This window comes from Schistocerca gregaria, chromosome X (genome assembly GCF_023897955.1).
Source record: "Schistocerca gregaria isolate iqSchGreg1 chromosome X, iqSchGreg1.2, whole genome shotgun sequence".
NCBI lineage: Eukaryota > Metazoa > Arthropoda > Insecta > Orthoptera > Acrididae > Schistocerca > Schistocerca gregaria.
This window is the reverse complement of record NC_064931.1, coordinates 83,525,102-83,547,610: the sequence shown is the minus strand read 5'-3', so window position 1 is coordinate 83,547,610 and position 22,509 is coordinate 83,525,102. Positions and strand designations below refer to the sequence as shown.

At 47.0% G+C, this 22,509-nt stretch overlaps 1 protein-coding gene across 1 annotated transcript in view; it reads left to right on the top strand.

Annotated features, from left to right (window-relative positions):
• LOC126299089 (glutamate receptor-interacting protein 1) overlaps positions 1-22,509 on the top strand; it is a 538,481-nt gene that overhangs the window by 204,113 nt on the left and 311,859 nt on the right. The window contains exon 4 of the mRNA XM_049990762.1: positions 14,779-14,941. Within this exon, the coding sequence (XP_049846719.1) occupies positions 14,779-14,941 (163 nt within the window). The remainder of the gene's footprint in view (positions 1-14,778; positions 14,942-22,509) is intronic.

Genomic DNA, 22,509 nt, shown 5'->3' with positions numbered 1-22,509 from the left:
GATAGGTCTATAAGACTTTGCCTCAGCTGGATCTTTATCAGGGCCTTTCTTAATGATTACAACGTTTGCTGCTTTCCAGGTCTTTGGGAATTTGCCTTGCCGAAGGCACTCGTTGTACAGCTGGGTTAATGGTGCGACCAGTTGTGGGGCTAAGAACTGCACCACCTCTGCCACAATGCCGTCTGGCCCGCGGGCTTTCCCTCTCTTTATTGTCTTTATGAGGGCAGTGACCTCCTCCTCCGAGAAAGGGAGGACTGCCTCATCATTTGCATAGTCGTCAAGATCTAAGTCCCGCAACCGTCGCTGTTCCTCAGTATCCTCTGTTCTGTCGTCGTCAGGCAACAGGGATCGGAGTAGGACCTCAGCAGTCTCCTGCCATGAGTCCGTCATCCCATCCCCATGCCTGACTGTGGACAGCATCATCGGGGAGCGGATCTTTTCTCTTACCAGTTTGTTCGGAATACCCCACGGATCTAAGGCCAGCTGATTGGTCACGAATGTCTCCCAACTTCTGACTCGGACCGCTTTTAGTTCTTTCTGAAATCTTTCCTTTGCCTCCCGGTATAGCAGTAACCATCTCTGCTTCTCCCACCAGACGACACTGCGCTGGTAGTGCCTTCGCAGCCTCCTGACAGACTGACGCAGCTCCTGCAACTCAGCAGACCATGGTGTCGGCGAGGCCGCCATGGCCCTCCTCCTAGTTGGCACGGCCGCCTTCATCGCTCTAGTCACGGCACACACCAGTTCCTCAGCTCTGTTGTCAATGTCAATTTGTCCGTCACCTTCCGGTAATGGAGGAATATCACACTCTCTGGCTAAGCGTTCCCAGTTGGCTTTTCTGAAATTTAGCTGCACTTCCCACCCCATGGCCCAGTGGCACTCCCTGCTCCCTAAGGTAAAAGTGATAAGGTTATGATCGCTTGTGGTGGCACTGTCTATCACCTTCCAGTTCTGTATTAGGTTTGCCGCATTTGGCGTGACCAAGGTCACATCGATGTTCGTGCCTTGCCTCCCTCCCGCCGCATAGGTGGGAGAGTTTCCCGGTTTGTTTGCCACCACAAGCTGCAACGACATAATCACTTCTTCCACCTTTCCACCGTTTTCGTCCCTTGTGCCACTGTGCCATAGGAGGGACTTCGCATTTATGTCCGCAGTTATGACAACTCTCCGTCCCTGCAACGCCATAGCTACTCTCGTTAGATGGTCTAAATGTATATCAATATCATCTCCATATTGGAAATACATGTTGATGAGTATTATAGTGCCTGCTGGAGATTGCAGTTCTATGACGTTGCAGTGACTGTTTGAGTACTGCGAAAGTAAAGTTGCCTGTAGTTTTTATTGGTGATTACCACAGCTGCTTTGGGGACATCCCCACAGCTGATAACTTGCCATGTGGTGGCCACAAAAGCAATTTTGCCAGCCAGAGAGTAAGGCTCCTGCAAACAGAGTACATCCAGTCTCCTCTCCTCCACTTCCCTACGGAGTTCCTGCATCACAAGTCGACTGTTGTGCGTATTTAGTTGGCCAACAGATGTCCTAGTCGTCATGGGTAATATGTATGTACTCGGTCATATGGCCAGGTCTTGTTCCGATCGAAAGTTATTCTTCCATTTGCCAACGCTGATTGCATGTAAATATCGTCTAAGTCAAATTTTTCTCCTCGTCTTTCAAACAGTTTCTTTAGCAGGTCACGCAGGGCTCCGAAGTCCGTGGGGAGATTCACCGACTTTAGCTGTATTCTATCTACAGCCTCCATCACCGAGAAGGTTACCTTTCTACCGTTCTCATGTCCAATTCGGACCACATGTCTCAAGGCAGTGGTCAGGGTTGCCGGCTGCTCCAGTCTTGCCAGTTGCATCGTAAATTCGAGGTTTGGGTACACCCTCACCGGATCAACAGGCGGAAGCCTGACAATTGATGTATCAGTGGTGCAACTTACACTCGAACTTGTGACTACATTTTCTTGTATAGGTGATTTTTCAGTTTTCTCCTTGGGGGTTGCCACTACCACAGGATGCCCTTGCCGTGGATGGTCTGTTTTCGGCTCAGATCCCCGGCTTCGAGGGGAGGGAGCCATGAGAGGCATGGGAAATTCAGTTTGCTGCCCTTTGTCTACCATGTATGCCTCTGTCTGGACAGCAGTGTCTGCTGTTTCGACTTCTGAGCTCGAAAGCGATCTCAAAAATTCCCTGAACTTGTGAGCCCTCATAGCATCCCTCCTTCTCTTGCTCGGGGATTTTCGCTTTGGCATCCTGTAGGTTGTGCCAGACTCAGCCATAATCAATTCTAGATATTAGGCGTTGTTCTAACATCCTGTAAGTAGGGCAACTCCGTCCTGTAGCTCCACATGGTTTTTTCCCTCTACTCTTACAGGGAATGCAAACACTAGCAGCCTTGCAGTCCTTTCGTACATGTCCGTTTTCACCGCACTTGGAGCACGCCGACCCCCTGGTGCAGTGCCTGAGAATGTGGTCCAAGTCCCCACAGTTGTGGCAACGAGGTACCACGATGTAATCTCTTACATTGATCGCATGGAACCCGACATATAGTCTGCCCATTCCAGTGATTTGCTTCCACATTTGTGGATTTACCTCGGCCACGTGATGGACAACGTCCCGATCACGGGGTCCTGTTTTGAATTTGAGTTTAAATTTGTTATTGAATTCGTCAGCATTCATACTTTCAAAATTCTGTCCCCTTATTGTCTCGCTTAACTCGTCGTTAGTCATGATAGTTGGCACATCGTACAATATCACCAATGGATTCCTTTTCCTTGGAGGTTCACATTTCATTACAGAATTCAGTTTTTGGTTTTTCAGTAGTTTTTCTTTATCTTCCTCTGAGGCTACTTCTACTATTACGGAGTTCTTACTGGGTTTAACTTTCTTGATTCTTATTTTATCCTTTACAGGATCTATTGTAGTAGTTAAAAGTTCTTGTAACTTTTTGACACTTATGTCATGTCCTGGCAGCGTCCAAAGAAAAACTGCCGTGTCTTGTCTCTTGGCTACCTTATCGATTGTATCTTTGGTGGTAGTTGGCTTGATGGGCGCTTGCGCAGCCACTGCCGCCCAGGATTTGGCTGGTTGTTTTCGCAGCCTGCTGTTCTCCTTCTCTAATTCCTGTAAACGGCCTTCTAATTTTGCATGGGCAATAGCCCAGGCCGAGAGTTCATTTTTTATAATGGTCAAGGCCGCCTGACTGATCTTACCATTTTTTACATTTTGATCAATCAGCAAGGCGATTCTGTTATGCCTCTGTGCAACAGTTTCATCATCTGCCTGTCCCACCTCGTCCTGTGGAGAGGGATCAGGCACAGCGGAAGCCCTCGAAGGCGCACTCGAATCACTCGTTATAGTTGTCGCCATGATTAACGAGTGATAAAGAAGAAAGTGGGAGCCCGTCTCTTGCCCCGGACCGGCTCCTCTGGCATGGGGGGGGGGGGGGGGGGGGGACTTCTTGCAGCTCGCCCACCGACCTCGCCCCAAGGTCAAGGGCCCTATCGAACTGCCGGGTTCAGCGCGCCGTTTCCAGCGCACTGGTCCCCATCGATGGCTCCGTCATCGGCGATTTCACGCGACACTCCTCGGCAACTGCACCCCGCACTCCGGAGAGGCGGATGCACCTCTCGCCCTTCGCCGCCTACTAGCCCGAGTTTCCACCTTACGGCCAAGGATCCACTCCTACTCAGGTGGCGGGCCGGTCCCCCAGCCGTTCGGCGGTCTGGACCCAGTTAACCTGGCCCAGGCGATGTCACCACCTCCTGGGTTTGGCAGAACACGCCCCGGTTACCCAGGGGCGCGGCGAAGCACCCTTGCCGACTCGCGCCGCAATCCCACGCCGACAAACGAAGTCGCCGGCATGCAGAGCTCCTGCTGGTCTGGGCCCTGCGAACAGAAAGGGACAGATGTTCGTCCCTCGACACAGCTCCCCCTGTGCCACGCACCCTTCGCTTTTGCATCGGGTTGGGTCGCAGCTCTCCCTTTTGTCGCAAGGCAGAATGCCGAGCTTAACGTCTGGCACCACGGGAAGGCGGAAAGAGTCACTTGGGAAGGAGAGGCTATAAGAGACACATCACTTCCCCTGTGAGGACTGCCGCGGCACGCCCGACTGGAAGCGATACGCCCCAGTGCGAGCCTCCGTGCCTTACGGCGCGCCGGCTACGGGCGGGCCCGCGCCGAACGCGCCGTCGAGCGACCGACCTCACGCCAGACACATTTAGACACATTTATTGTCATTGTCAAGTACCTGCGAATACAATTTTGGTGTGTGTGGTGTCACCGCCAGACACCACACTTGCTAGGTGGTAGCCTTTAAATCGGCCGCGGTCCGGTAGTATACGTCTGACCCGCGTGTCGCCACTATCAGTGATTGCAGACCGAGCGCCGCCACACAGCAGGTCTAGAGAGACTTCCTAGCACTCGTCCCAGTTGTACAGCCGATTTTGCTAGCGATGGTTCACTGACTCCTACGCTCTCATTTGCCGAGACGATAGTTAGCATAGCCTTCAGCTACGTTAATTACTACGACCTAGCAAGGTGCCAGTATCCGTACTATTGATATTGTGAATCATGTACCATAAAGAGCGACGGTCTCCATTAATGGATTAAAGTTAAGTATTCCACCAGCTACGTCCGTTTTTCTCAATTCTAATTCCCTTGTCATATTCCAAACCTCACGCCAGCCTGCGCGCGCTAAAACGCGTGCATTTCGGCCTCCTTTAGGAACACGGTTGGCTCTCCTGCCAACCACAACAGTGAGAACGTGTGTAGATGTGAATCTCATTTATATTAAAGTGACTATATAGTATTAACGTGCAGACTGATGTGATGTTCATGTTTGTCATTAGCGAACTGTCTTATAACTGTTACTATTTTGACAAGGTGGCAAATGACGTAAATATATTGAATATTATACGTTAGGTCTGGTTTCGCAGTAGTTTGACAACTCAGCTCTTACGGCGTTATACACTCCTGGAAATGGAAAAAAGAACACATTGACACCGGTGTGTCAGACCCACCATACTTGCTCCGGACACTGCGAGAGGGCTGTACAAGCAATGATCACACGCACGGCACAGCGGACACACCAGGAACCGCGGTGTTGGCCGTTGCGCAGCATTTGTGCACCGCCGCCGTCACTGTCAGCCAGTTTTCCGTGGCATACGGAGCTCCATCGCAGTCTTTAACACTGGTAGCATGCCGCGACAGCGTGGACGTGAACCGTATGTGCAGTTGACGGACATTGAGCGAGGGCGTATAGTGGGCATGCGGGAGGCCGGGTGGACGTACCGCCGAATTGCTCAACACGAGGGGCGTGAGGTCTCCACAGTACATCGATGTTGTCGCCAGTGGTCGGCGGAAGGTGCACGTGCCCGTCGACCTGGGACCCGACCGCAGCGACGCACGGATGCACGCCAAGACCGTAGGATCCTACGCAGTGCCGTAGGGGACCGCACCGCCACTTCCCACCAAATTAGGGACACTGTTGCTCCTGGGGTATCGGCGAGGACCATTCGCAACCGTCTCCATGAAGCTGGGCTATGGTCCCGCACACCTTTAGGCCGTCTTTCGTTCACGCCCCAACATCGTGCAGCCCGCCTCCAGTGGTGTCGCGACAGGCGTCAATGGAGGGACGAATGGAGACGGGTCGTCTTCAGCGATGAGAGGCGCTTCTGCCTTGGTGCCAATGATGGTCGTATGCGTTTTTGGCGCCGTGCAGGTGAGCGCCACAATCAGGACTGCATACGACCGAGGCAAACAGGGCCAACACCCGGCATCATGGTGTGGGGAGCGATCTCCTACACTGGCCGTACACCTCTGGTGAATGTCGAGGGGACACTGAATAGTGCACGGTACATCCAAACCGTCATCGAACCCATCGTTCTACCATTCCTAGACCGGCAAGGGAACTTGCTGTTCCAACAGGACAATGCACGTCCGCATGTATCCCATGCCACCCAACGTGCTCTAGGAGGTGTAAGTCAACTATCCTGGGCAGCAAGATCTCCGGATCTGTCCCCCATTGAGCATGTTTGGGACTGGATGAAGCGTCGTCTCACGCGGTCTGCACGTCCAGCACGAACGCTGGTCCAACTGAGGCGCCAGGTGGAAATGGCATGGCAAGCCGTTCCACAGGACTACATCCAGCATCTCTACGATCGTCTCCATGGGAGAATAGCAGCCTGCATTGCTGCGAAAGGTGGATATACACTGTACGAGTACCGACGTTGTGCATGCTCTTTTGCCTGTGTCTATGTGCCTGTGGTTCTGTCAGTGTGATCATGTGATGTATCTGACCCCAGGAATGTGTCAATAAAGTTTCCCCTTCCTGGGACAATGAATTCACGGTGTTCTTATTTCAATTTCCAGGAGTGTATGTTTACAAAGATTATGCAGATGAACAGCGATATTATTTTACTAACTAAAGTTTTTCACGATTATCTTTGGTTGTTGTTACTTCCGATTTATCCATTTCCGTATTCTAAAAGTTCAATCAAGTACACACGTCAAAAAAAGTTTTCATCACTCCGATTGCCGGAACTCCTGAAGATAGACGTTGGCTGTGGATATTGTATCACAAACGCAATCCCTTTGACTGTTCAGAGATGTCATTTACCCCCCCCCCCTCCCAATGATGTAAGGAATTATGCATGAGCAGCGCCTATTGGACGGAGGGGGTCCGACATCCGATCTGTTCCAGTTATTCCACCAGGAAGGAGGTACACGGCTCGTGCTGTCTGTAGTTCAACCATGCCTAGAAGCTCAATACCGCGGTTCGATCGCGTACTTATTGTTACTTTGTGCCAGGCTGGGCTCTCAACAAGGGAAGTGTCCAGGTGTCTCGGAGTGAAACGAAGCAATGTTCTTCGGAGATGCAGGAGATACAGAGAGAGACAGGAACTGCCTCGCTCAGGCCACCCAAGGGCAACTACTGCAGTGGATGACCGCTACGTACGGATTATGGCCCGGAGGAACCCTGGCAACGAAGTCACAATGGTGAATAATGCTTTTTGTGCAGCCACAGGATGTCGTGTTACGTCTCAAACTGTGCGCAATAGGCTGCATGATGCGCAGCTTCACTCCCGACGTCCATGGCGAGGTCCATCTTTGCAACCACGACACCATGCAGTGCGATGCAGATGGACCCAACAACATGAAGAATAGACCTCTCAGGACTGGCATCACGTTCCTTTCACCGATGAGTGTCTCATATGCCTTCAACCAGACAATCGTCGGCGACGTGTTTGGAGGCAACCCGGTAAGGCTGAACGCCTTAGACACACTGTCCAGCGAGTGCAAGAAGGTGGAGGTTCCCTGCTGTGTTGGGATGGTATTATGTGGGGCCAACGTATGCCGCTGGTGGCCATGGAAGGCGCCGTAGCGATTGTACGATACGTGAATGCCATCCTCGGAGCTATAGTGAAACCATATCGGCAGCCTATTGGCGAGGCACTCCTTTTCGTAGACGAAAATTCGCGCCTCCATCATGCACATTTTGTGAATGAGTTCCTTCAGGATAACGACATCGCTCGACTAGAGTGGCCAGCATGTTCTCTTGAGGAATCTACGCCGAATCACATTTGAGGAGTGGGACAATCTGGACCAACGGTGCCTTGATGAACTTGTGGATAGTATGCCACCACGAATACAGGCATGCATCAATGCAAGAGGACGTGCTAGTGGGTATTAGAGGTACTGGTGTGTACAGCAATCTGGAGCACCAACACTGGAAGTCTCGCTGTATGGTGGTACAACGTGCAATTTGTGTTTTTCATGAGCAATAAAAGGAGTGGAAATGATGTTTATGTTCAACTCTACTGCAATTTCCTGTACAGGTTCCGGAACTCTCTGTATTTCCGGTAGCACTTGTGTCTAACTTCTGTATGCTCCTTTAAAATTTCTTGTGGGTATTTTCTCGTGTCTATATAGATTCACAATCCTTCAACAACGTTTATTGTAAAACCTTTTGATATTCTGGATCGAATTTCGAGCGTATTTTCGATTTATCAACAGTGTGGTTTTGATGTTTCAAATGTAGAAAGAAGCTCGACTGATTATTCTCGCTGCCTCTGATGTGTTCCTTATATCTGACGTAAAAATTTATTCCCGTTTGACCAATTTAAAGGCTATTACAGTTGCCACGTGTGATTTTATACATACATGCGTTACCATATTCGGATGTTCTAATGGAGACAGAACGAAGTTTTGTTGAATCATCGTTATTGAATGGAAAGGCTAGTTGAATACTTATGGCTTTAAAAAGTACATTAATTTTGTTGGAAATTCTAGCAAGGTAAAGAGTTGGTACGTACCTTATTTTTTATTTAGGTGATGTTTCTCGAGTTAGGCATATCTCGCTATGTATTGTGTTCTGCTTTGCTGTTTTACACTTACAATATAATTTTATGATTCTTTTGGAGTCAAAGTCATTTATATAGGCTGTATAACGAAGTGCGTTAAGTTCTTTTTGAATTTATGGTTCTTCTGGTGGTAGGTTATTTCATCTACTAATAATTGAGTGAAAAATTGCTAGTTTATGCGACATTGGATGATAGAAACTGGCCTCTATAATGTTGTCAGAAATGGTATTTTCTATAGATATTAAACGTATGGTGATTATTATTTTTGCTAATTGTGAGATATAGATAGTTAATGTACTGTCTTTCTCAATTTCCATAGTGAAATCAGTTACCGAGTGTTGGCAGAGTTTTTGGTGGATGTTTTCGATACCTGCATCGTTGTTACCAGTCAACATGAGGGTACCATCTACATACCTAAAGTAGTACCCATTTTTTTAGAGTAGGCCAATTTGAGTTAAAAAATTTCTCTTCAAGAGAATTTAGGAAAATATCGAATAATGTGCCTGCTGCACTATTAGCTACGGATACTCCATCTGCTTGGATATAAATTTTGTTGATAAATTAAAAAATTTGTGATAATGCTAATTCCAAAAGATATATGATTTCCAGAGTTAAAGTCAAGGATATTTTCCTGTATTGTAACAGGTTATATATTATAGTTTGGATAGTTTCCTATACTGGCACGTAGATTAGTGACAACAAATGAAATAAATTTACCATTGGGTAGTATTTGTATAGGGTGGTCCATTGATAGTGACCGGGCCAAATATCTCACGAAATAAGAATCAAACGAAAAAACTACAAAGAACGAAACTCGTCTAGCTTGAAGGGGAAAACCAGATGGCGCTATGGTTGGCCTGCTAGATGGCGTTGCCACAGGTCACACGGATATCAACTGCGTTTTTTAAAATAAGAACCCCCATATTGTATTACATATTCGTGTAGTACGTAAAGAAATATGAATGTTTCAGTTGAACCACTTTTTCGCTTTGTGATAGATGGTGCTGTAATAGTCACAAACGTATAAGTACGTGGCATCACGTAACATTCCGCCAGTGCGGACGGTATTTGCTTCGTGATACATTACCCGTGTTAAAATGGACCGTTTACCAATTGCGGAAAAGGTCGATATCGTGTTGATGTATGGCTATTGTGATCAAAATGCCTAACGGGCGTGTGCTATGTATGCTGCTCGGTATCCTGGACGACATCGTCCAAGTGTCCAGACCGTTCGCCGGATAGTTAGGATATTTAAGGAAACAGGAAGTGTTCAGCCACATGTGAAACGTCAACCACGACCTGCAACAAATGCTGTCGCGGCTAATCTGCACATCAGTAGCAGACAAATTGCGCGAGATTCGGGAATCTCAAAAATGTCGGTGTTAAAAATGCTACATCAACATCGATTGTACCCGTACCATATTTCTATGCACCAGGAATTGCATGGCCGGGGTGCGGTTGAAGTGGTATTGAATAGCACATTCCGTGACAGGTGGATTGGTCGTCGAAGTACCATACCACGGCCCGCACGTTAACCGGATCTGACGTCCCCGTATTTCTTTCTGTGGGGAAAGTTGAAGGATATTTGCTATTGTGATCCACCGACAACGCCTGACAACATGCATCAGCGCATTTTCAATGCATGTGCGAACATTACGGGAGGCGAACTACTCGCTGTTCAGAGGAATGTAGTTATAAGTATTGCCAAATACATTGAGGTTGACGGACATCATTTGAGCATTTATTGCATTAATGAGGTGATCACGCTGTAATAGCGTGCGTTCTCAGAAATGATAAGTTCACAAAGGTACATGTATCACATTGGAACAACCGAAATAAAATGTTCAAACGTACCTACGTTCTGTATTTTAATTTAAAAAACCTTCCTGTTACCAACTGTTCGTCTAAAATTATGTCCATTAAAATTATCCGGGCTGTTATGCTGTGGTCGGTTGATGAATTTTGTCTCAATTCCCAACGCTTCGTCTCCGACTGTGGGAGAGATCTTCAAGGGGGTCCGTAGGTCGATAGAAGGTCCAACACACCCACTGGCTCGCTACTGACTGCCGCTAAATTCCGTCTCCGCGAGCTCCCACGCCGCGGTGTGACGTCACGTGTTTTGAAAACGTCAGTGCAATTGGCCGCTGTCCGTCGCCGTCGGTCGCCGTTGCCATCACCCAGTAGTGGACGGGTGGTACACATCTTCTTTAACACCGGCATCCATATACCGTTTAATTTCACGCCCTCCTCCTTTCGGTTGAAATTATTTGGGTGTTTAGCGATTTCGATTGCCTCCCTGTAGAGCCTTTCGTAGTATCCGCTTGTGGCCGCTAGTACTTGCGTCTCCTCGAAACGAATATTGTGGTTCCCTGGCTGGAAAGCATGCTCCGCAACAGCTGATCGTTCCGTTTCTCCTCTTCTACAATTTCCCTTGTGCTCTTCCAAACGTTTAGAACCCGTTCTTCTAGTTGTACCTACATAAACATCACCACAGCTGCATGGAATCCTATACACTCCAGCTTTTTCCAAAGGTTTGCGAGCGTCCTTGGCAGGCTTAAGGTATTCCTGTATCTTCCTGGTGGGCTTGTAAATTACGGTACTATTACGCTTCGTCAAGATCCTCCCTATTCTTTCCGTTACATTTTTAACAAACGGCAGGAAAACCTTAGATTTTGCAGTAGCCTGTACGTCAGTATGATTTCTGCGTGGCTGCCTCAACGCACGTTTTATTTCGGCGGACAAATATCCGTTCTTCATTAGTGCATTGTGGAGATGTTCCATCTCAGCGTCGAGCAACTCAGGTTCACAAATATTTTTAGCTCTGTCCGCTAACGTCTTGATAACACCCCGCTTCTGTTGTGGGTGGTGGTTCGAATCCCGGTGCCAATAACGGTCCGTGTGCGTGTGTTTGCGGTATACTGAGTGGCCCAAACTACCATTTTCGTTTCTAAAAACAAGCACATCGAGGAAATGTAATTTGCCGTCTACCTCCTCCTCCATTGTAAACTGAATTCTCGAGATTGTGCTGTTTAGATGTTCGTGAAACCGGCTCAGTTCCTCCATACCATGTCTCCACAGCACAAACGTGTCATCCACGTATCGGAACCATACATTTTGTTTTTTGCTGTCAGTACCTAAGGCCTGTTCTTCGAATTTCTCCATAAAGAAGTTTGCAATTACGGGACTTAGGGGGCTTCCCATAGCCACGCCATCCGTTTGCTCATAAAACTGTTCATTCCACTTGAAGTATGTGGTCGTCAAACAACACTTAATAGTTCTAAAATATCGGCAGGAAAAAGTCGATCCAGCTGTTCCAATACATCATTAAGTGGAACCATGGTAAACAGCGATACCACATCGAAGCTGACCAATATGTCCTCCTGCTGGACCACTATGCCATCCAATCTGCTGATGAAATGTGTCGAATTCCTTATGTAAGAGTCCGAACGGCCCACATGTGGTTTCAACAGCGTAGTCAAAAACTTGGCTAACGAGTGGGTGGGCGAACCAATGGCACTTAGTATCGGTCTTAACGGCACATTGTCTTTATGAATTTTGGGCAATCCATAAAGCCTCGGTGGTAGCGCAACCGAATTGGACAGACCTTTCTGTACACGAACGATCAGCTGTTGCGGAGCATGCTTTCCAGCCAGGGAACCACAATATTCGTTTCGAGGAGACGCAAGTACTAGCGGCCACAAGCGGATACTACGAAAGGCTCTACAGGGAGGCAATCGAAATCGCTAAACACCCAAATAATTTCAACCGAAAGGAGGAGGGCGTGAAATTAAACGGTATATGGATGCCGGTGTTAAAGAAGATGTGTACCACCCGTCCACTACTGGGTGATGGCAACGGCGACCGACGGCGACGGACAGCGGCCAATTGCACTGACGTTTTCAAAACACGTGACGTCACACCACGGCGTGGAAGCTCGCGGAGACGGAATTTAGCGGCAGTCAGTAGCGAGCCAGTGGGTGTGTTGGACCTTCTATCGACCTACGGACCCCCTTGAAGATGTCTCCCACAGTCGGAGACGAAACGTTGGGAATTGAGACAAAATTCATCAACCGACCACGGCATAACAGCCTGGATAATTATAATGGACAATATATTTTCGAACGTGAAAGTCTACATTTTAGTATCGTCTAAAATCGTGAGCCATATGTTTGTGACTATTACAGCGCCTTCTATCACAAAGCGAAAGAAGTGGTCCAACTAAAACATTCATATTTCTTTTCGTACTGCACGAATATGTAATAAAAAATGGGGGTTCCTATTCAAAAAACGTAGTTGATATCCGTTTGACCTATGGCAGCGCCGTCTAGCGGGCCAACCATACCGTCATCTGGATTCTCCCTTCAAGCTAGATGAGTTTCGTTCTTTGTAGTTTCTTCGTTTGACGCTTATTTCGTGAGATATTTGGCTCGGTGTGGTGTGCGTACTGTAAGACCTTCGGTACACACACCATCAGATTATTTGACTTGTCGCTCTAACGAAGTAGGCGAGTGTGAGCAATATAGCTCGTGGTCTTATTGTAGCGTGTTTATCTTCTGCCGATAGGTCAGACGATAGAAATGCCACTTGCACGCTTAGAGTAGCAGATTGACGGTGACCAACTTTAAACAGAACTTGATTAATTTTCACACACATTTATTAAAATAATAAAAAGCATAGACATTACGTAACTTGATTCTGGATGCTGTTTGTAACTGACATTCTGAAGTTCCTTTGTTCTTGGTACATTAATCTTATTCTTACATATCTCTGATACTTGACAAAGTGTCTATTCATTTATCTTCATGGCTATGTACAGGAATGTGATACTCTTATTAGCCGCAGACTGAAACTTGACTATAGACTGGTACAGACAAATGCAGACTGGTACAGGCTGGTGCAGACCAATGCAGACTGACTAATCGGAGGTCTGTACACTCATTATAATACCTCACATGTTCAGGTGATCCGCGAGGAGAAAAGGTTCTACGTTAGCAGCAATCTCATTGGCTGCGTTACACATTAATACGCGGATCGGCGGAAGCAGAATTTGGTACGTCTCTAAGGCAGCGCCATCTGGTAGTGCGGAGACGGACGAGCGCTGTGCCTGCGCTGTTGTGCCTAGTGGGGCGCGCTCTAGTGGGAAAGTTGTTACGCGCTGACTACGCGGAACTATGTACACAACACCCGGTCACGATCACTGGACCACCCTGTATATCTTTTAAATTTCTTGCCAGATTACTCAAGTTTTTGATTTTGTACTTTTTACTGAAAGTGTAAAGTTAAGTTATTAGTTTTTTCGTTAAGGTGTTTGAGAATACATGGAAAATTTATCAGCTGGTACAGCATACAGGTGGGGAAAGTATCACAGTCTGATATTCGATTGCGGCTGATGTCTGATGAAGTGGATTGGCTGTGTATTAGGGGGCAGCCCATCCTGCCTGGATCTCCGGCCCCCCTACCTTTTACCAGTCCCTTCAGATCCTTGAATGCCATGCTCTCCGCCTCACCTATCCCATCCGTCTCCCCTCCCCCACGTGGATCCTGTACGACCTCATTCCGTTCCCCCACCTCCTCCTTTTCCTCTAACGGATACAAATTTTGTACACCTCTCGAAAACTCGATCCTACTCACCCGCTTGTCTCCCCCATCCTCTCCCACCCCCGCCCGCTGCCACGCCAGTATTCCCACGTCCCGCCCGGTCTACATCTCTCCATCCTCCTTACCCTCTCCCAAGGTGGCTTCCGCCAGCTCAATCTTCCTGATGATGCCCTCCTCCCCTCCATCTACCCCTCCTACCAAATTTGATCCTCCCTCCCTCTTCCTGCGTTTGCTCCTTTGGGCACCCTCCCTCCCTTCTCTCCCCCCTTCCCTCCCTCCTCCATTTCTCCCCACTCCTCCTCAGAGCTTCCCCTCCCCTGTCTCTCTACTCCTCCTTTTATCTCTTCAGCCACTGGCATCTTTGTTCTCCCCTCTCCCCCCCCCCCCTCGCGCTTCTTCCACACTTGGCAGGTTCCCGGACTCGCACACGCTACGTGGACATTTGCGCGCTGGAGATCATAGCCATTAGTGTCTCGTGTGTGTCGTCGTGTTTAGTGTTCAGTGTTCACCGTCACACTCCATCGTTCACCAGTGCCATCGACATCTTCAGTGTTTGTGCTTCGTGTCAACAGTTTGTAGTGTGGCTTGTCATCGAGTGTGAACGGCTTCATGTTTTTTATGTTCATGTGTCTACTGTTTTTTCCCCGCTGTTTTGTTCCAACTCATGTGTCTTCTCTGTTCTATCATTGTACTATCTTTGGCTGAAGAGCGTCGTATTGTGCTGCTGCCAGCCTACCTGGTATACTGGTATTAAAATCAGAATAAAGAAAAAAATATTATGGGGCGGCGTGAGGACGGGAGGTTTGTTGTTGCAGGCGGCGAGGAGAGGCCGGTGCAGAAGACGGCGCAGGTGGTGCTGGAGCGAGACGCGGAGACGGGCAGCCTGGGCGTGACGCTGCGCGGCGGCCGGGCAGGGGAGCCGCCCGTGTGCCGGCCGCTGTTGGTCACCACCGTGCGGCCCGGGGGACCCGCCGACAGGTCGGTACACTCTCCATACACGATATTTGTTACAGGTCACGAGCCCGCAGCTCCGTATAAACTCTGAGGTGATTTTAACCACAAACAGGTACTTTGCGCAAGGCTTCTTTTATTTCTTCACTCGATTTGAGCCTCCTACGGACCGTGATTTAACTTCCGATTCCTCAGTAATTTGTCGTGCGATCAGAGTGAAGTTGGTTCCGAGTTTCTGTCTACTTTGTTCTAGTTGTTTCTTCCGGTTGTCTCTGGTGATCAGAATCTAGAACCTTCTTTTGGAACATATCCCTGATCAGAATTTCGTGTTATACGGTCTTCTTAGACAACATTCCATTAGAACTACTGACGGCCTTGGGAGAGCCAGTCCTGACAAAACTCTACCATCTGGTGAGCAAGATGTATGAGACAGGCGTGATACCCTCAGACTTCAAGAAGAATATAATAATCCCAATCCCAAAGAAAGCAGGTGTTGACAGATGTGAAAATTACCGAACTATCAGTTTAATAAGTCACGGCTGCAAAATACTAACGCTAATTCTTTACAGACGAATGGAAAAACTAGTAGAAGCCGACCTTGGGGAAGATCAGTTTGGATTCCGTAGAAATATTGGAACACGTGAGGCAATACTGACCCTACGGCTTATCTTAGAAGCTAGATTAAGGAAAGGCAAACCTACGTTTCTAGCATTTGTAGACTTAGAGAAAGCTTTTGACAATGTTGACTGGAATACTCTCTTTCAAATTCTGAAGGTGGCAGGGGTAAAATATAGGGAGCGAAAGGCTATTTACAATTTGTACAGAAACCAAATGTCAGTTATAAGTGTTGCGGGGCATGAAAGGGAAGCAGTGGTTGGGAAGGGAGTGAGGCAGGGTTGTAGCCTCTCCCCGATGTTATTCAATCTGTATATTAAGCAAGCAGTGAAGGAAACAACAGAAAAATTTGGAGTAGGTATTAAAATTCATGGAGAAGAAATAAAAACTTTGAGGTTCGCCGATGACATTGTAATTCTGTCAGAGACAGCAAAGGACTTGGAAGAGCAGTTGAACGGAATGGATATCGTCTTGAAAGGAGGATATAAGATGAACATAAACAAAAGAAAAACGAGGATAATGGAATGTAGTCGAATTAAGATGGGCGATGCTGAGGGAATTAGATTAGGAAATGAGACATTTAAAGTAGTAAAGGAGTTTTGCTATTTGGGGAGCAAAATAACTGATGATGGTCGAAATAGAGAGGATATAAAATGTAGACTGGAAATGGCAAGGACAGCTTTTCTGAAGAAGAAAAATTTGTTAACATCGAGTATAGATTAAAATACCAGGATGTCATTTCTGAAACTATTTGTATGGAGTGTAGCCGTGTATGGAAGTGAAACGTGGACGATAAATAGTTTAGACAAAAAGAGAATAGAATCTTTTGAAATGTGGTACTACAGAAGAATGCTGAAAATTAGATGGGTAGATCTCGTAATTAATGAGGAGGTATTGAATAGAATTGGGGAGAAGAGGAGCTTGTGGCACAACTTGATACGAAGAAGGGATCGGTTGGTAGGACATGTTCTGAGACATCGAGGGACCACCAATTTAGTATTGGAGGGCAGCGTGGAGGGTAAAAATCGTAGAGGGAAACCAAGAGATGAATACACTCAGCAGATTCAGAAGGATGTAGGTTGCAATAGGTACTGGGAGATGAAGAACCTTGCACAGGCTAGAGTAGCATGGAGAGCTGCATCAAACCAGTCTCAGGACTGAAGACCACAACAACAACAACGGTCTTCGCCTCTTTCACATCATGGTAAGAGTGATTTCAGGTGTACCGCAGGGGAGTGTCGTAGGACCGTTGCTATTCACGATATACATAAATGACCTTGTGTATTACATCGGAAGTTCACTGAGGCTTTTTGCTGATGATACTGTGGTATATCGAGAGGTTGTAACAATGGAAAATTGTACTGAAATGCAGTAGGATCTGGAGCAAAATGACGCATGGTGCAGGGAATGGCAATTGAATCTCAATGTAGACAAGTGTAATGTGCTGCGAATACATAGAGAGAAAGATCCCTTATCATTTAGGTACAATATAACAGGTCAGGAACTGGAAGCAGTTAACTGCGTAAGCTAGCTGGAAGTACGCATTAGGAGTGATTTTAAATGGAATGATCATATAAAGTTGATCGTCGGTAAAGCAGATGCCAGACTGAGATTCATTGGAAGAAACCTAAGGAAATGCAATCCGAAAACAAAGGAAGTAGGTTACAGTACGCTTGTTCGCCCACTGCTTTAATACTGCTCAGCAGTGTGGCATCCGTACCAGATAGGGTTGATAGAAGAGATGGAGAAGATCCAACGGAGAGCAGCGCGCTTAGTTACAGGATTCATTTAGTAATCGCGAATGCGTTACGGAGATGACAGATAAACTCCAGTGGAAGACTCTGCAGGAGAGACGCTCAGGAGCTCGGTACGGGCTTTTGTTGAAGTTTCGAAAACATACCTTCACCGAGGAGTCAAGCAGTATATTGCTCCCTCCTACGTATATCTCGCGAAGAGATCATGAGGATAAAATCAGAGAGATTAGAGCCCACACAGAGGCATACCGACAATCTTTCTTTCCACGAACAATACGAGACTGGAATAGAAGGGAGAACCGATAGAGGTACTCAAGGTACTCAAGGTACCCTCCGCCACACACCGTCAGGTGGCTTGCGGAGTATGGATGTAGATGTAGATGTAGATTTCTGATTTTTTACAGCCATTTCCACCGGGGAGAGTTTTTGCGACTGACATGTTCAAAAATGCTCCTCACGTATTTCGTTATTCGTTATTTCATTGTTACGTTTAGTTGTTCCATTTTCTTGTACTAATCCTCTTTGCTCTCGTTCCTGCATTCATGGTTTTGGTTTTTTGGCCTCAGTATTTTTATTATGATTTTCCTCTTTTTCTCTCGCATCTTTTCTGTTTTTATTGTCTTGGTCATGTCCAGCTGCGTATAAAATTTTGGTTTTATTACTAATATAGTGCTATAACAGTGCTTGAGAGAAAATAAACTGCATAACACAATTAAAGAGTTGCTTTTTCGGAACCCCGTAATTGTCTCCCATTGCGACGCACAAGTTTTAAATTTAGCCGAAAGGAGCCTAAACTTACCTCTGTAATGTGGCCGAAGCGTGGCGCACTGCGGCGTCACCGTGTGGCTCGGCGAAGCTTAAAAAGGCAAAGTGTCGATGCATACGAAAAAAAGGCCAGAGCTCAGGAGCACATGTGAAGTGTAAGGTTGGTTAACGCGCGATATTGGCGCCAGATTTTCCATAATTCGGCCCAACACCACTGTGGACGTATCACAAGATGTGAAGTTAGTCACACCCTCTCTTACGCACATTTCACTCCTTCTTTTGACGCATCAGCGTTGGAGGCCATGACCGCGACGCTCAGAGTTGAAATCACGCGGTTACCGTATGTGTGCCCGAGGAAAACATTTCAGGCACACCACCGCTCATAAACAATACGAAGAAGAATCAGAGGTTGGTATTACAGGCCGTCTATGAAACCACCCCTTCCCTGAGGACGTTCATTCTGTTGTGGTTGGCAGGAGAGCCAACACCGTGTTACTAGAGGAGGCCGAAAGGCACGCGTTTTAGCTCACGCAGGCTGGCGTGAGGTCTGGAACAGGACAAGGAAATTAGAATTTAGAGAAACGGACGTAGCTGGTGGAATACGTAACTTTAATCCATTAATGACGAACGTCGCTCTTGACGGTACATGATTCACAATATCAATAGTAACTGAATATGGCGCCTTGCTAGGTCGTAGCAAAATGACGTAGCTGAAGGCTATGCTAAACTATCGTCTCGGCAAATGAGAGCGTATTTTGTCAGTGAACCATCGCTAGCAAAGTCGGCTGTACAACTGGGGCGAGTGCTAGGAAGTCTCTCTAGACCTGCCGTGTGGCGGCGCTCGGTCTGCAATCACTGATAGTGGCGACACGCGGGTCCGACGTATACTACCGGACCGCGGCCGATTTAAAGGCTACCACCTAGCAAGTGTGGTGTCTGGCGGTGACACCACACATTCCCACACGTTTTGGGATCAAAACGACAGTTCACAGTGCGATGAGTGACAGGACGACGTTCTTGATAACTTCTGGTGCTGCTGCCAGCCCCAAGACGATTCGGTCCTTTTCTAAGGACCTTGAACTTGATCCCTCTGGGGTATAGGGCAACACCAATGGTTCCTCTGGTGTACAGGGTGGAACCACTAGGGATCGTTCAGAACCATTCAACATAGTCTGAACGTCATCCGAAGCAGTAAAGGGTGTGGGTCCCCTAATACCCCCAGCAACCATCCCATTCAAATTCACATGGTCCAAATGGCTCTGAGCACTATGGGACTTAACATCTGTGGTCACCAGTCCCCTAGAACTTAGAACTACTTAAACCTAACTAACCTAAGGACATCACACACATCCATGCCCGAGGCAGGATTCGAACCTGCGATCGTAGCGATCGCGCGGTTTCAGACTGAAGCGCCTAGAACCGCTCGGCCACTTTGGCCGGCCCATCCCATTCGGCGACGCCCTTGGTGCTACCTACGCCCCTTTGTAGAACAATTTAAAAATGTTCGTGTACATAAAAAGCCATTCGCTGATTACTGTGCGGCCGTCCGCGGTGGCCGAGCGGTTCTAGGAGCTTCAGTTTGAAACCGCACGACTGTTACGGTCACAGGTTCAAATCCCGCCTCGGGCATGGATGTGTGTGATGTCCTTAGGTTAGTTAGGTTCAAGTAGTTCTAAGTTATAGGGGACTGATGACCTCAGACGTTAAGTCCCATAGTGCTCAGAGACATTTGAACCATTTGATTACTGTGAGTCGGAGTAACGGGAAACCATTTCGGCATTGTTCGGCTGAGTGACATTACCTGCGGGTCGCTTTGGAACTCTAACGGGTGTCGAAAAGGATGCTTGTCACGCCGGCGCCTAGGTATCCGTGAATGGTTGTCTCTGAACCGCAATAATTTTAAAGTGCTCAACAAAGGTGCATGGGTGGCGCCGAGGGCTTTTCCGTACGGAGCGGGTTTTAGAGGTACCCGTTTGCTGTTTTATTCACGTGGGTGTCAATGTCGCAACGCCACGCATGATATTTTAAAAACCATAAACACCATTTTCTGCTTCTGATCACGTTCAGATTTCGTCAAACGGTTCTGAAATGTCTCTAGTGTTTCCATGCTGTATGCCATAGCAAAAACTGTGGTAGTGCTACACCTCAAAGTGGCAAGGTCACGTTCATTGTGACTGCACCCCACGATGTCCTTAGAGAAGAAGGGTTTAATTGTCTGAGTGGTTTCAGCAGTGTCAAAGGTTGTCAAGAACGTCTCGTGGTGCTCATCCCTCTGCGTGGGAATCAACGCTCCAACTAAAAGGAGATTTCATTGAAGCCCTTTAATGCCATCCCCTGAGACCTCTTTATATCGATTCTGAGCGATGGTGCATCTGAAATGTTTTCCTTGGCTACCCATTAGGAAAGCGCGTGATTTCAACGCTGCGCATTGCTGTTCTGGCCTCCATTGCGAACGCGTCAGAAGAAGGGATGAAATGTAGGCAATCGAAAATGACATCTCGCAGTGCGATGAGTGACAGGACGACATTCTTGACAACCTTTGACACTGCTGACATTGGGCAGAACTGTGGTGAAATTTGGTGCTAATGTGACACCATTAACACACCTTACACCTCACATGAACTCCTGAGCTCTGGCATTTTTTGCGTATGTGTTGACACCTTGCCACTTTAAGCGTTTCCGAGTTCGAGGGTGACATCGCAGGGCACCACGCTTTTGCAGCGTTACAGAGGAAGTTTGTAGGTCCCTTTGAGCCAAATTTCAAACTTCAGTGTCGCAATGAGGACACTCACAGCGTTACGAAAAAGCAACACTTTAATTGTGTTCCCCAGTGTAGATATCTCACTGAGCTCATTTTGAGTCGACTGAAAATCCATTTCCGTTTTCCATGCCCTGGGTTTATCATCATCCTCGCTAGCATCGTTCTTCTGCTTTACCTCAATATACAATTTAAATTTATTTATTCTTAATTTTTCTGTAATCTGTGTTCATGTAATTAAGAGCATTTCTTATATTTTTCATATATTCTGTTTTTGCGTAAGATATTTGCAACCTATTTCTTCAGGGATTATTTACCATATGATGATTTTTCTTGTTGCGATCGTTTTCTCAACAGCAAGTACCGCGAGAGAATAGGCAAGTCTATTTACTCTATAACGAGGTATCGTAAATCGTAGGTCTCTTATACAAAAGTATGTCGAAAATACCCTGAACAAACTCGGAAATTTGTCTATGGAGATCGGCTTCACCTGTATATTATTGATAATATTCCTGAATGTGAGCTCTGAATAATATCCAACTTCTGCACATCTAATCTATGCAATAACATAATTATGCATAAAAACTATCGTTTCAAACCTCCTCTGTTCCATTTACGCGTGGTTTACGGAAATAACGACTGTCGATAACCCTTCACGTGATCTCGAATGTCTCTGATTGTTCGGTCACTCACATTTAGCGAGATGAATTAATGACTCCCTGTGGATAATCTGTCCTTCTGAGAAACCCCCACTCCACCATTCCCCCTCCTCCTCCCCCACTCCTCTGGGAAATCCCTCACTGATAGAACTACACCTTTCAAATTGACTAGTTAATTAACTTGTCAATTAATCATCACCTCCGCTCTGGGAAACCCATAGCACTACCCCCCCCCCCTCCCCCACTACCACGCACATCCACCACCTGGAAATTGGTGGGAAAAAGACTCAGTTGATTGGCTATTTGGCGGGAAATCGATTGCAATGTATGGATTATTGTTTAAACAATTTCTGGTAGACAAAACGAAATGTGTAATATTATTTACTTAAACAATTTATGGGATACAAGTCAATGTCTGGAATATAGTTTATTTATTTATTTAAAGAATTTGTCAGGAAATTGACTGTAATGTATGGAATACTGTTTATTTAAACAATTTGTGGGTGACAAGGCGTTAAGGAATATTTAAAAATTGTGGCGCTTTTTTATTCGGATCATGCAAGGATAACCTCCATAAAACACTCATCACACGTAATTACACAGTCACAGATCGCGCTAAGCATATCGTTGCCGACTGCCAGACCAATCGCACTGCATACCGCATGCCACCGGTCAGGGACCGCCACAGCTGCTGGACTGTGTTTATCTCCACAAACAAAACAGATAGCGGCATCCCTCTGAAATTTGATACCAGACTCACTTCCTGCCCCTCTCCCTCTCCCGCCCTCCCTCCCTCCCTCCCTCCCCCCTTCTCTCCCTCCCTAACCTCTCCCGTGACGCAATCGCGCCTTTTATTGTCTAAGGTAACTACTATATTGCTTTGGAAATGAAGTCGTTCTTTTTTTGCTTGTCCCATGTCACTATCTATGGAAAGGAAACAATCCAAGTCTCGGACTACTTCTTCTACGAAGAAATGATATCAATAAGAAAATGCAGTTGTACCTACGCTCATCATAAAAAGAAACTTGATGCAAGGACACGCCT